Source organism: Sapajus apella, unplaced genomic scaffold (assembly GCF_009761245.1).
Source record: "Sapajus apella isolate SASKATOON/1434 unplaced genomic scaffold, GSC_monkey_1.0 scaffold242, whole genome shotgun sequence".
Classification (NCBI taxonomy): Eukaryota; Metazoa; Chordata; class Mammalia; order Primates; family Cebidae; genus Sapajus; species Sapajus apella.
The window spans coordinates 478,862-493,740 of NW_022437182.1; the positions used below are offsets into that span (position 1 = coordinate 478,862).

Here is a 14,879-nt window from a genome sequence, read left to right on the forward strand (position 1 = left end):
AGTAATTCAACTTTCAGGGGCAAGTACAGTTTGATTATTTTATCACCAGTCAGTGCATCGTTTTTGTTCTTTAACCAGTGATGTATGTTTCAGATAAGAAGTAAAGCATAAAGTATATGAGCATATAAGCATATAAAGCATAAAGTGTAAAGTGTGTGTGTATGTTTTTATCTTGCTATACCTGCAGGGAATGTTTAATTCTGCCTTGGAAGTGGCCACATTTGAAGGTGCTATGATTCGAACTGTCAGTGGGATAAGGGGGCAGATCAAGAAAGCACTCCAGGCTCCAGAAGTAGCTTTCCGGGCCAGCTTTGAGGATAAGCTGCTGCTGAGCGGTGAGTGTCTAGTGTGTGTTCAGGGAAGGGTGTTTCGTTCATTCTTGACTTCTAGCCACTGTGACCAGAGGCTAGAGTCAGGTCTCTAGAGATTTGAGCAGATCCAGTATTAGATCTCCCAGTTGTATGCAGTGTGCCCATGCACCTTGCGTCTGCAGCCCCCTAATCATAACCAGTAACAGTTCTGTGATCTATGAGAGAAGTTTTCTTTTCTTTTTTTTTTTTCCCCCATTTATTTATTTTATTGCATTTTAGGTTTGGGGTACATGTGAAGAACATGCAAAATTGTTGCATAGGTACACACGTGGCAGTGTGATTTACTGCCTTCCTCCCCATCACCTACATCTGGCATCTCTCCCCTTGCTATCTCTCCCCAGCTCCCCAACCCCCACCATCCCTCCCCTATTTCCCCTCAACTGACCCCAGTGTGTAGTGCTCCCCTCCCTGTGTCCATGTGTTCTCACTGTTCAACACCCGCCTATGAGTGAGAACATGCGGTGTTTGATCTTCTGCTCTTCTGTCAGTTTGCTGAGAATGATGGTTTCCAGGTTCATGCATGTCCCCACAAAGGACCCAAACTCATCATTTTTGATGGCTGCATAATATTCCATGGTGTATATGTGCCACATTTTCCCTATCCAGTCTTTCGTCGATGGGCATTTAGGTTGGTTCCAGGTCTTTGCTATTGTAAACAGTGCTGCAATGAACATTCGTGTGCACGTGTCCTTATAGTAGAACGATTTGTAATCCTTTGGATATATACCCAGTAATGGGATCGCTGGGTCAAATGGAATTTCTATTTCTAGGTCCTTGAGGAATCGCCACACTGTCTTCCACAATGGTTGAATTAATTTACACTCCCACCAACAGTGCAAAAGTGTTCCTATTTCTCCACATCCTCTCCAGCATCTGTTGTCTACAGATTTTTTAATGATCGCCATTCTAACTGGGGTGAGATGGTATCTCAATGTAGTTTTGATTTGCATTTCTCTGATGACCAGTGATGATGAGCATTTTTTCATATGTTTGTTGGCTTCCTGTATGTCTTCTTTTGTAAAGTTTCTGTTCATATCCTTTGCCCACTTTTGAATGGGCTTGTTTTTTTCTTGTAAATCTGTTTTAGTTCTTTGTAAATTCTGGATATCAGCCCTTTGTCAGATGGGTAAACTGCAAAATTTTTTTCGCATTCTGTTGGTTGCGGGTTCACTCTAATGACTGTTTCTTTTGCCATGCAGAAGCTGTGGAGTTTGATTAGGTCCCATTTGTCTGTTTTGGCTTTTGTTGCCAATGCTTTGGTGTTTTGGTCATGAAATCCTTGCCTACGCCTATGTCCTGAATGGTTTTGCCTAGATTTTCTTCTAGGGTTTTTATGGTATTAGGTCTTATGTTTAAGTCTTTAATCCATCTGGAGTTAATTTTAGTGTAAGGTGTCAGGAAGGGGTCCAGTTTCTGCTTTCTGCACATGGCTAGCCAGTTTTCCCAACACCATTTATTAAACAGGGAATCCTTTCCCCATTGCTTGTTTTTGTCTGGTTTGTCAAAGATCAGATGGTTGTAGATATGTTGTGTTGCCTCCGAGACCTCTGTTCTGTTCCATTGGTCTATATCTCTGCTTTGGTACCAGTACCATGCTGTTTTGATTACTGCAGCCTTGTAGTATAGTTTGAAGTCCGGTAGTGTGATGCCTCCCGCTTTGTTCTTTCTGCTTAGAATTGACTTGGCTCTGCGGGCTCTCTTTTGGTTCCATATGAAGTTTAACGTGGTTTTTTCCAGTTCTGTGAAGAAGGTCATTGGTAGCTTGATAGGGATAGCATTGAATCTGTAAATTACTTTGGGCAGTATGGCCATTTTCACGATATTGATTCTTTCCTAACCATGAACATGGAATGTTTCTCCATCTGTTTGTGTCCTCTCTTATTTCGTTGAGCAGTGGCTTGTAGTTCTCCTTGAAGAGGTCCTTTACGTTCCTTGTTAGTTGTATTCCTAGGTATTTTATTCTCTTTGTGGCAATTGTGAATGGAAGTTTGTTCATGATTTGGCTCTCTTTAAGTCTGTTATTGGTGTATAGGAATGCATGTGATTTTTGCACATTGATTTTGTATCCTGAGACTTTGCTGAACTTGCTTATCAGTTTCAGGAGATTTGGGGCTGAGACGATGGGGTCTTCTAGATATACAATCATGTCGTCTGCAAATAGAGACAATTTGACTTCCTCCTTTCCTATTTGAATGCCCTTTATTTCTTTTTCTTGCCTGATTGCTCTGGCTAGAACTTCTAGTACTATACTGAATTGCAGTGGTGAGAGAGGGCATCCTTGTCTGGTGCCACATTTCAAGGGGAATGCTTCCAGTTTTTGCCCATTCAGTATGATATTGGCTGTTGGTTTGTCATAAATAGCTTTTATTATTTTGAGATACGTTCCATTGATACCTAGCTTACTGAGTGTTTTTAGCATAAAGGGCTGTTGAATTTTGTCAAAGGCCTTCTCTGCATCAATTGAGATAATCATGTGGTTTTTGTCTTTGGTTCTGTTTATGTGGTGAATTACGTTTATAGACTTGCGTATGTTGAACCAGCCTTGCATCCCCGGGATGAAGCCTACTTGATCATGGTGGATAAGCTTTTTGATGTGCTGTTGCAATCGGCTTGTCAGTATTTTATTGAAGATTTTTGCATCTATGTTCATCATGGATATTGGCCTGAAGTTTTCTTTTCTTGTTGAGTCTCTGCCGGGTTTTGGAATCAGGATGATGTTGGTGTCATAAAATGATTTGGGAAGAATTCCCTCTTTTTGTATTGTTTGGAATAGTTTCAGAAGAAATGGTACCAGCTCCTCTTTGTATGTCTGGTAGAATTCAGCTGTGAACCCATCTGGACCTGGGCTTTTTTTGGGTGGTAAGCTCTTAATTGCTGCCTCAACTTCAGACCTTGTTATGGGTCTGTTCAGGGTTTCGGCTTCTTCCTGGTTTAGGCTTGGCAGGAGGCAAGTGTCCAGGAATTTATCCATTTCTTCCAGGTTTATTAGTTTGTGTGCATAGAGTTGTTTGTAATAATCTCTGATGATGGTTTGAATTTCTGTGGAATCTGTGGTGATATCCCCTTTATCGTTTTTTATTGCATCAATTTGGTTATTCTCTCTTTTCTTTTTTATTAATCTGGCTAGTGGTCTGTCTATTTTGTTGATCTTTTCAAAAAACCATCTCCTGGATTTATTGATTTTTTAAGGGTTTTTTGTGTCTCTATCTCCTTCAGTTCTGCTCTGATCTTAGCTATTTCTTGTCTTCTGCTAGACTTTGAGGTTTTTTGATCTTGCTCCTCTAGCTCTTTCAGTTTTGATGATAGGGTGTCAATTTTTGATCTCTCCTTTCTTCTCATGTGGGCACTTATTGTTATATATTTTCCTCTAGAGACTGTTTTAAACGTGTTCCAGAGATTCTGGTATGTCGTGTCTTCATTCTCGTTGGTTTTGAAGAACATCTTTATTTCTGTCTTCATTTCATTGTTTATCCAGTCAACATTCAAGAGCAAGTTGTTCAGTTTCCATGAAGCTGTGTGGTTCTGGGTTAGTTTTTGAATTCTGAGTTCTAACTTGATTGCTCTGTGTTCTGAGAGACTGTTTGTTACGATTTCCGTTCTTTTGCATTTGCTGAGGAGTGATTTACTCCCAATTATGTGGTCAATTTTAGAGTAGGTGTGATGTGGTGCTGAGAAGAATGTATATTCTATGGATTTGGGGTGGAGAGTTCTGTAAATGTCTATTAGGTTTGCTTGGTCCAGGTCTGAGTTCAAGTCCTGGATATCCTTGTTAATTTTCCATCTGGTTGATCTCTCTAATATTGACAATGGGGTGTTAAAGTCTCCCACTATTATTGTGTGGGAATCTAAGTCTCTTTGTAAGTCATTAAGAACTTTCCTTATGTATCTGGGTGCTCCTGTATTGGGTGCGTATATATTTAGGATCATTAGCTCTTCTTGTTGCATTGATCCTTTTACCATTATGCAATGTCCCTCTTTGTCTCTTTTGATCTTTGTTGCTTTAAAGTCTAATTTATCAGAGATGAGAATTGCAACTCCTGCTTTTTTTTGCTCTCCATTTGCTTGGTAAATCTTCCTGCATCCCTTTATTTTGAGCCTTTGTGTATCCTTGCATGTGAGATGGGTTTCCTGGATACAGCATATCGATGGGTTTTGTCGTTTTATCCGATTTGCCAGTCTGTGTCTTTTGATTGGGGCATTTAGTCCATTTACATTTAGGGTTAATATTGTTATGTGCGAATTTGATACTGCCATTTTGGTGCTAGCTGGGTGTTTTGCCCTTTAGTTGAGCTGGTACTTGTTGTTCCTTTATATACGTAGAGCCTCTTTCAGGAGCTCTTGTAGAGCTGGCCTGGTGGTGACAAAATCTCTGAGTACTTGCATGTTCCCAAAGGATTTTATTTTTCCTTCACTTATGAAGCTTAGCTTGGCTGGATAGGAGATTCTGGGTTGAAAGTTCTTTTCTTTAAGGATGTTGAATATTGGCCCCCACTCTCTTCTGGCTTGTAGCGTTTCTGCTGAGAGATCTGCTGTGAGTCTGATGGGCTTCCCTTTGTGGGTAACCCGACCTTTCTCTCTGGCTGCCCTTAGTATTTTCTCCTTCATTTCAGCCCTGGTGAATCTGACGATCATGTGCCTTGGGGTTGCTCTTCTTGACGAATATCTTTGTGGTGGTCTCTGTATTTCTTGGACTTGAATGTTTGCCTGCCTTGCTAGGTTGGGGAAGTTTTCCTGGATAATATCCTGAAGAGTATTTTCCAGCTTGGATTCATTCTCTTCGTCGCATTCAGGTACGCCTATTAAACGTAGGTTAGGTCTTTTCACATAGTCCCACATTTCTTGGAGATTTTGTTCATTCCTTTTTACCCTTTTTTCTCCATTCTTGCCTTCCCGTTTTATTTCATTGAGTTGATCTTCGACCTCTGATATCCTTTCTTCTGCTTGGTCAATTCGGCTGTTGATACTTGTGCATGCTTCGTGAAGTTCTCGTGTTGCGTTTTTCAGCTCCATCAATTCACTTATATTCCTTTCTATTTTGTCCATTCTCGTTAGCGTTTCGTCAAATCTTTTTTCAAGGTTCTTAGTTTATTTGCTTTGGGTTAGAACATGTTCTTTAAGTTCACAGAAGTTTCTTACTACCCACCTTCTGAATTCTGATTCTGTCATTTCCTCACACTCGCTCTCCCTCCAACCTTGTTCCCTTGCTGGTGAGGAGTTGTGATCCCTTGTAGGAGGAGTAGTTTTCTGGTTTCGGGTGTTTTCATCCTTTTTGCGCTGGTTTCTTCCCATCTTTAAGGATTTATCCACCTGTTGACTTTGTAGTTGCTGGCTTTCAGATTGGGTCTCAAATCTTTCAGATTGACGTTCTGTTTGTTGATGATGAAGTTATTTCTGTTTCTTGGTTTTCCTTCTGACAGTCTGGCCCCTCTGCTGTAGGTCTGCTGAGGTTCACTCCAGGCCCTGCTTGCCTGGGGTTCACCTGCAGCAGCTGCTGAACAGTAAGGGTTGTTACCAGTTTTCTTCTTCTGCTATCTTTGTCCCAGAAGGATACCCGCCTAGTGTCAATCTGATCTTTCCTTTATGAGGTGTCTCTTTGGATATATAGGGGTCAGGGAGCTGCTTGAGGAGACGGTCTCTTCTTCATAGGAGCTCAAATGGTGAGCTGTGAGCTCTGTTGTTCATTCAGAGCTGCTGGGCAGGTACGTTTAGGTCTGCTGCAGCAGAACTTATAAACTGCTTTTTGTTCCCAGGTGCTCTGTCCCAGGGATTTAGGGCTTTATTTATGAGTTTCCGTTATGCTGCTGCCTTCTTTTTTTTTTTTCCTTCAGAGCTGCCCTGCCCAGCAAGGAGGCAGCCTAGTCACTGTCGGCCTGTAGAGGCTTTGCTGAGCTGCTGTGGGCTCCGCCCAGCTGCCGAGTGAACTTCTCTGCAGTCCTGTTTATATGGGTGTAGTTAGAACTGCTTTGGCGATGGTGGCTGGCTTCTGTTGAGGTGGAATCTCTGTTATGGCGGGTTGCCTTGGCAATGGCAGGCTGCCTCAGCAATGGCGGGTTGCCTTGGCAGTGGCGGGCTGCCTCAACAATGGCGGGTTGCCTTGGCAACGGCGGGCTGCCTCAGCATTGGCCGACTACCTCCGTCGTGGCGGGCTGCCTCGCTAATGGCAGACGCCCCTCCCCCACAGAGCTGGACCGTCCCGGGTTCAGCTGCGCTTGCTGTAAAACTCTCAATCCAGAGTTTCTGATTGCTGTTCTTTTGTGGGGGTGGGACTAGCCCAGCCTGATCGCCTGGCTACCTGCCTCAGAGCCTTTTTTAAGTTGGTGTTCCAGCCGCCTGTTGAAGAGGCGCCGGGGTCTGTTTGTTTTCAACCCTGCGGCCACTCACTGCGCTGGCACTAAGGTTTGTGGCGCTTTTTTTTTTTTTTTTGCCCTGGAATCTACTGTCCTGATTCCCTGCTCAGTCCCCTTTTTAAGCAGACGAATGGGCGACTTCCCGTGGCTCCAATCGCCAGCCAAAAGGGCACCCAGACCGGTGTATTTTGTACGGAGAACCGCTGCTCCGGGGCGCCGACAAAGCAGCCACGTGGGGCAAAGCAGCGGCGCTGGCCCGCACAGCCGCGCTGGCGACCCGTGGAGCTCCTCTGCCTGGGATTTTCCTAGTCTGTGGGCAATTAAAATGCGGCATCCACTCACCCTCTGCGCTTTCACTGGGAGCTGCAATCCTGAGCTGTTCCTAAACGGCCATCTTGGATCCTGTCCAAGAGAAGTTTTCTTAACGAGCTTTCTCTTCACATACTTTGCCAACAGGTAAAGAAGTTTGGAGTGCAGGTTTTGTTCTTTGTTTGTTTGCAATATGAATATGAAGCTTATTTTGAAAATGTTAAAGTACCTTTCTTTTCAGATATTGTGTTCATGTGAACTTGGTATACAGTTTTAGTCTCAGCCTTCTATAACCCAGTAACATCTTTGATGAAACCAGTGGGTGAAAAAGACACCTGGTCAGGAATGCAGACCACAGGTCAACTCAGGCTCACCCACAGCATCAGACTAAAGGCGAACAAGGACTCTCTGTATAAGGTAGCAGTCATGTGTGTGTTAGTGCAGATGCAGCCTGTGCTCTGCAACAGGGAGTCACATAGACACTTTTCTATAATGTCTTACATGCTTTGAATGTCCAAATATAAAGTCTAACATTGAATTTGATTGAAAGTTGTATATTCATGGAATATTTTGGAAGAGAACGCCAAAAAAGTGGTAATAGTGTTTCTTTCTGGATTGAAGACAAACTTTTCTTTTTTAAAATAAATTTTATATCTCAGAACGGTGGCTCATGCCTGTAATCCCAGCACTTTGGGAGGCTGAGGCGGGTGGATCATGAGGTCAGGAGATCTAGACCATCCTGGCTAACACAGTGAAACCTCGTCTCTACTAAAAATACAAAAAAATTAGCCAGGCGTGGTGGCACGTGCCTGTAGTCCCAGCTACTTGGGAGGCTGAGGCAGGAGAATTGCTTGAACCTGGGAGGCAGTGGTTGCAGTGAGCCGAGATCGCGCCATTGCACTCCAGCCTGGGCAACAAGAGCAAAACACCATCTTAAAAAATATATATATTTTGTATATTTGAGGTTGACCACATGATTTTAAAGGATACATATAGATAGTAAACTGGTTACTATAGTGAAGCAAATTAATGTGTCTGCCATCTCACATAGTTACATTTTGTTGTGTGACAGGAACAGCTAAAGTCTGCTTATTTAACAAAAATCCCAAAGACAATACATTTTTATTAACTATAGCCCTCATTATGTACATTAGATCTCTAACTTGTTCATCCCACATGTCTGCTGCTTTGTACCTTTTATTGTACATCTCCCAGTTTCTACTGGTCATTTCTTATTTGGCCCATTTTTTCAACTGGCTCATTTGTCTGCTGTTAAATTGTAAGAGTTCTTTACCAGTTTTTGGATATTAATACTTTATCAGATATGTGGTTTGCAAATATTTCTTCCAGTCTGTAGATTCCCTTTTCATTTTGTTGAGTGTTTCTTTTGCTGTGCGGAAGCTTTTTAGTTTGGTGCAGTCCTCCTTGCTTTAAATGTTTGTATTTGTAGCCTCGCTTGTTGTGGGAAATCCAAAAAATTATGACTAAGTCCAATGTCAAGAGGCTTTCCCCTTTTGTTCTCTTCTAGGAATTTTATGGTTTTGGGTCTTATTTGGGTCTTTTATCTGTTTTGAGTTGAGTTTTGTGTATGGTGTATGATCAGGATCCAATTTTATTCTTTTGCATGGGAAAATCCAGTTTTCCCAGCACTATTATTGAAGAGACTGTCTTTTTTTCCATTGTGTTGTCTTGTTTGCCCTTGTCAAAAATTAGTTGACAGTATATGTTTCGATTTATTTCAAAGGTCTCTGTTCTGTTCCATTGGTCTGCTTTTTGTTGTTGTTGTTGTTGTTGTTGTTTGTTTGTTTTTATGCCAGTACCATACTGTTTTGTTAACTATAGCTTTGTAATACAATTTTAAATCAGGAGATGTGATGGATCCAACTTTTTCTTTCACAGTAATCTGTTGGCTGTTTGGGGTTTTCTGTGGTTCCATATGAGTTTCAGGATTGTTTGTTTTGGGGTTTTTGTGTGTGTGTGTGTGTGTGTGTGTGTTTTGTTTTTGTTTTTTTGAGATGAAGTCTCACTCTGTCACCCAAGCTGGAGCGCAGTGGCATGATCTCGACTCACTGCAATCTCAGTCTTCCCAAGTAGCTGGGACTACAGGCACATGCCACCATGCCCGGCTAAGCTTTGTATTTTTAGTAGACATGGGGTTTCACTATGTTGTCCAGGCTGGTCTCCAACTCCTGACCTCGTGATCTGCCTGCCTCGGCCTTTTAACATGCTGGGATTATAGACGGGTTTTTTTTTTTTTTTTTTTTTTTTTTTTCTGTTCTCTGAAGAATGCCATCAGAACTTTGATGAGAATTGTGTTAAATCTGTATATTTGCTTTGGGTAGTGTGAACATTTTAACAATGTTAGTTCTTCTGATCCATAAACATATGATATCTTTCCGTTTGTTCATGTCTAAATTTCTTTCATCAATGTTTTATGATTTTCAAGTGTACATATCTTTCACCTTCTTGGTTAAATTCCCAAGTTTTTGGTTTTCTTTGATGCTGTTATAAATAAGGTTGTTTTCTTGATTTCTTTGTCAGCTAGATTTCTGTTGAAGCAATGTGGATTTTTATGGAAGTTTGAATGTTTCAATAAGCTTTTTATTGAAATGTTAATGCACATACAGAAGAGTGCCCAAATCCTAAGTGTGCAGCTAGATGAACTGTGTGGCACACCAAGCTGCCACACCCTGGACCAAGCAGTAGCCTTGCCCTGTGGCCTCTCCCAGGCACTGCTGTCCTGCCCCCCAAAATAGCCACTTTCCCAGTTCCTGATGTGGATTTGTTCTGCCTGGTTTTGACTTTTATAAAATACAGCACATTCTATTGAGCCTAGTTTCTTTGCTTCAGTATTATAGGACACATCCATGTTTTTGTCTATGGCAGACATTCATTTATTGTCATTGTTGAGTTCCATTATATGATTGTGTCACCATTTATCCATTGGTAGGTAAAATAGTTTCCCATTTTTGGTTGTCGTCCCATGGCCCTGAACACTAAGGTCTGGATATGGGACTTGCAGGTGTTCAGGGGCACACACACTTCTGCTGGAGGCTTCCTGGGTGGGGTGGAGGCTCCTGGGTACCTGTGCTCTGCTTCAGTGCTGAGGGTTTTGTGTCGTGTTCTGGGGGCACAGTGGCTTGGCCTCCACCACCACCAGCAGCTTAAAGAGTTCCTGCTGTTGCGCATGCTTGCTGACAGCTGGCTTGTTCAGGGTTTTTTTTTTTTTTTTTTAGGTTTTCAGTGCCTGTCTGGATTTCTGTTTTTATTTAGATGTTGATTTCTTAGCACTTTCATTATTCTCCTCAAAGCTTAACAGTGCATTTGAAAAGATTTGTTCTTTTCTGTGGAGTATTCAGTTTTATAGTAAGAGGGTTGTTCAAGGCATCAGTCTGCCACTCTGCTAGAAATAGAAGTCTCCTCGGCTTTCATTTTATATAAAATAGTTAATGAAATTTTGAACTATCTTACATGAATTTTTATTGAAATACACTTTGGTGCCCCTTGTTCATTCTACTCTTTTGTAAGAAGTAGGATTTCCCTGAATTCTTGAATTTGAAAACAATTTGGGTTCCTAAACAGAGAATATGGAAGATTATTAAAATGATGTCTTTAATAATAAATTTCAAGACATAGGAGAAACTTTTTCTATATAGTTGACTTTAATAAAAGCCTAGAGCAAAACTTTCAATTTATTAACAGTGTTTATGAGGCAGTTAAGAATTTGGGTTAGCTCGATTAAACAGAAGTTAAGATTACCTTGAAAATTCAGTAGAGTATTTTGCCTTCATCTGTCATTTGAGTCTCCCTTCTTTCATCCAGGCTTCCATCAGAAATAGAATAAAGTTAAATTTCTTAATTAGAATCAGGCATCAGGACACTTTGGCTGCTGATTGAAGGAAGAACTGCCCTTAAATCGAGTGGGCGGGGCATGGTGGCTCATGCCTGTAATCCCAGCACTTTGGGAGGCCAGGGTGGGTGAATCACCTGAGGTTAGGAGTTCGAGGCCAGCCTGACCAACACAGTGAAGTCATATCTCTACTGCAGATACAAAAATTAGCCGGGCGTGGTGGGGTGTGCCTGTAGTCCCAGCTACTCCAGAGGCTGAGACAGGAGACTCACTTGAACTTGGGAGGTGAACGTTGCAGTGAGTTGAGATCATGCCACTGCACTCCAGCCTGGGTGACAGGGTGAGACTCCATCTCAAAAACAAACAAAAAAAATCCAGAGTGGTTGATAGTCAAGATGAAAAGCTAGATTGTTTTTGGTAAGGCTAGATTGTTTTTGGTAACAACCACCTCAGTGGCAAAAGACAAGGCCTGAAGTTTTCATTAAAAGAAATCTTGGGCCTATTCAGCTGCTCTGTTGAAACCCCATAGTTCCATACCATAGAAATGGACACAATAGGTTTTGGGGGAGAGTTGTAAGTATAAGCTCTCTGTTCCTCTGTTTACTGAGAATTATGGGTGTCCACTGAGACAGTCCATATTTGGCGGATAGTTGAGTCCTGATTTCTCAGGCCTAGTGGATTCTATTTACTGATCTTGTGGAAAAGTCAACCCAATGAGAAGATTTTATGCAGAAGTTTTAAATGCACATTGATCATAATTTGAATATGTCACAGTCTTTATTTTTCTTTTCAGCCAATCCTGAGGCAAAAGAAACATTTTAATTCACCGCATATTCCAAAAGCCTTGCACAAGGCCCTGCCATTTAAGAACAAGCCCAAGACCCAAGCAAAGGCAGGTAAGGTGCCGAAGGACAGGTGGAGACCAGCCATCATACGCGAGCCTCATGAAAGAAAGGTAGTGTCGCCCATGCCATACTGCATGCTGCATTTAGATAGGAAGAGAACACTCTTAGCAACACACTTCATGTTTCTACTGCAGTCTCAGTTATTCAGGGCATTGAAACTAAAGTCAGAGGAAGAACCAGAGTCCATTTCCCTTCCTTTGCCTGGTCCTGCTTTGCCTGTGCTTTTGAATGGGGGATAACAGACACACGGCTGGGGAACCCTTCTGTCTTGGTTAGCTGTACAGTGTCCACAGAATGATGAACAGTGGTGTTATAGGTAAAATGCCATCACATCTGTGTCTCCATGCCAACAATGACTTCCTAGCACAGGATGCATTTTCGTGCAGTTAATATTCATTTGAATCTTGGGTTGCCCCTAGTCTTAGTGCTTAGGATGCGAGTGTGCGGTGACTGAGAGAGCATTTTGATGCTCACTGGCTTTTGTCCTTGTTAGATCCTCACGCTGCTGGATGCTCTGAGTACCGTGCATAGTCAGAAGATGAAGAAGGCCAAGGAGCAGCGGCACCTGCACAATAAAGAGCACTTCAGAGCCAAGCAGAAGGAGGAAGAGGAGAAGCTGAAGCGGCAGAAGGACCTCAGGAAGAAGCTTTTCCGAATTCAGGGGCAGAAGGAAAGAAGAAACCAGAAGTCCAGTTTGAAGGGGGCCGAGGGGCAACTGCAGTGAGCCTTTGGACTGGAGGGACTGTCCCTGGATCTGCGGAGGTAGACAGTTTCAAACATCACAGTTGGAATGCTTGTGAATGACAAGTCGAAGCAAGAGCCCAAGAGATGTCTTTACCCAGGCTGTGCCTGTGAGAGGAGGAACAGAGAAGCCTGGGCTGCTGGGACCCCGGTTCATTCTCAGCACCTGGGGCTGTCAAGATTTAAAGTGATATAGCTGTGGTTATGTGGATTCTCCTACTTCCCTCTGCCTGCCTCAGTTTCATTATTTGTGCTATAAAAATATCATTAAAATTTTTTTTTGTTAGTTGTGACTTAGTAGTTTTCACTGGGGATGAATGCCTGACAATTCTTTATGAATAATTATTTATTCTACCACCTTCATGAGGCGTCTTCCGGAAGGGAAAGAAATATTCACCTGAACCCTCAGCTCTCATGTAAAATTTTAGAGAAGGATATGTAGTGTTTTTGTTTTTTGGGTTTTTTTTGTCTGTTATTTCCTTTGATCACTGGCCCTCGTGGACATTTCCTGTCTTATTTCATATGTTTTGCACATTAGTATAGTGATGAGGTAACAATAAGTCCTTTTTTAAAGCTTTAGACCAGGAGATTCTTGTCTCAGGTGCAGAGACCAAGGAAATTGTATGTATCAGTGAGGTAGGCTTCCCGTATTATGCTCATGCATTATACCTGCCTAGCTACATTACTCTTTTTAAAATTAAACATTATATTGATGTAATCATACTATCATATAGGTTATGTAGTTTATGATTATATGTTGATATAGTTACGTGCAATCAAATTCTATATGATGTAATCATAGAGTCACATACATTGTGTACTTTGCCCAATTTCTCTCATTGGTAACATTTCACACATACCACAATCAGGTTACTGACATCAATACAGCCCACTGATTTCATTCACATTTCCCCAGCTTTACTTTCCCCAACATATACTCCTCCATGTGTGTAGATGTGTGTAGAAATATGGAACACAGCTGGGTACAGTGACTCACTCCTGTATTCCCAGCACTTTGGGACACTGAGGCAGGAGGATCACTTGAACCCAGGAATTTGAGACCAGCTTAGGCAACACGGCGAAACTTTATCTCTACAAAAAATGCAAAAATTCACCAGGTGTGGTGCTGTGCACCTGAATTTCCAGCTGCTTGGGAGGCTGAGGAAGGAGGATCTCTTGAGCTTGGGAGGTTGAGGCTGTAATGAGCCATGATAACATGCTGCACTCCAGCCTGGGTGGCAGGGCAAGACCCTGTTTCAAAAAATATACATATGTGGAACACTTCATGAATTTGTATGTCATCTGTGCACGGGTCTATGCTGACCTCTGTGTTGTTCCAGTTTTAGTAGGTGCACTGTGAGATGAGTACCACATTGCCTTTACAGCATCACAGGGGCCAAAGAGGGTTGGCAGGATTGTGAGAAGCTGGCTTAGTCTGAGAGGCTTTCTAAAAGCCTAAACCTGTCAGTGGGCAGGTGCTCAGCGTCGTGTCTCATAAGAAGGGAAGGGGATGTGAGGACCCCGTCAGGGCTGGTTCCACCTGGGAAGTGACAGCTGGAACATGCCCAGAACTTTCTGAGCAACTCTGGGTGTAAATGTTCCTCTATTCCTAAGAGCTATTATGAATTTCATCATCTAGTATGCTGATAGGCCTGGGGACTGACAAATAGCCCATCAAAATTATAAAATAATTTAAAACATTTGTTATATAGCATAATTGATACATTTTAAAATGTAAAACTACAACTAAAATATACAAGGCACTCTAAGTCATACCATGTTTTACAGTTAAGTAGTTTACAAGGTGATCAGCAAGTGTCTTATACAACAAGCAAATTTGTTCAAAGAGAAGCATTGCAAATAAGTATTTATAATTGTATAGTTTTATATTTTAGCCAGAAGAGTGAAATCCTTTAGCAATGGGGAAATAAAAGAATGTTTAAGCACAGTTGCAGATATATGTAGGTGGAAGACAATATATGTAGGTGGAAGTCATACCTGCTAATATTAAAAATCTTGGTTTATCATATTTGAAGAACAAGATAAATAAGTTTGTATATCAAGATTATTTAAAACTAAAGTTAAGGAATCTCTAATGTCTGAAAGAAACAATAAATAGCATTTTCCATGTAGAATTTTTATTGGTGGAAGTCCTAGATGGCCAGGTTAGTAAAATACAGTCATGCATCAGTTAAGGATGGGGATACATTCTGAGAAATGTATCATTAGGCAATTTTGTCACTGTGTAAACATAGAGTGACACAAACCTAGACAGTACAGCCTACTGTGCACCTGGGCTCTATGGTATGGCCTATTGCTCCTAGGCTACAAACCTGGACAGCATGTAACTGTAGGG

General features: G+C 41.8%; 1 protein-coding gene and 1 non-coding gene across 2 annotated transcripts in view; one reads left to right on the top strand and one right to left on the bottom strand.

The window, feature by feature from the left end:
- LOC116545015 (ribosome biogenesis protein BMS1 homolog) overlaps positions 1-12,816 on the top strand; it is a 53,701-nt gene extending 40,885 nt beyond the window's left edge. Inside the window, 4 exon segments of the mRNA XM_032271609.1 lie at positions 139-335; positions 7,269-7,444; positions 11,671-11,832; positions 12,276-12,816. Of these exon segments, the coding sequence (XP_032127500.1) occupies positions 139-335; positions 7,269-7,444; positions 11,671-11,832; positions 12,276-12,506 (766 nt within the window). The 3' untranslated portion in view covers positions 12,507-12,816.
- A 974-nt stretch (positions 12,817-13,790) lies between these two features.
- Positions 13,791-13,892, bottom strand: LOC116545027. Its single transcript, XR_004266155.1, has one exon. It is a non-coding gene; the product is annotated as a U6 spliceosomal RNA (small nuclear RNA).
- Between the last annotated feature and the right edge of the window lie 987 nt (positions 13,893-14,879).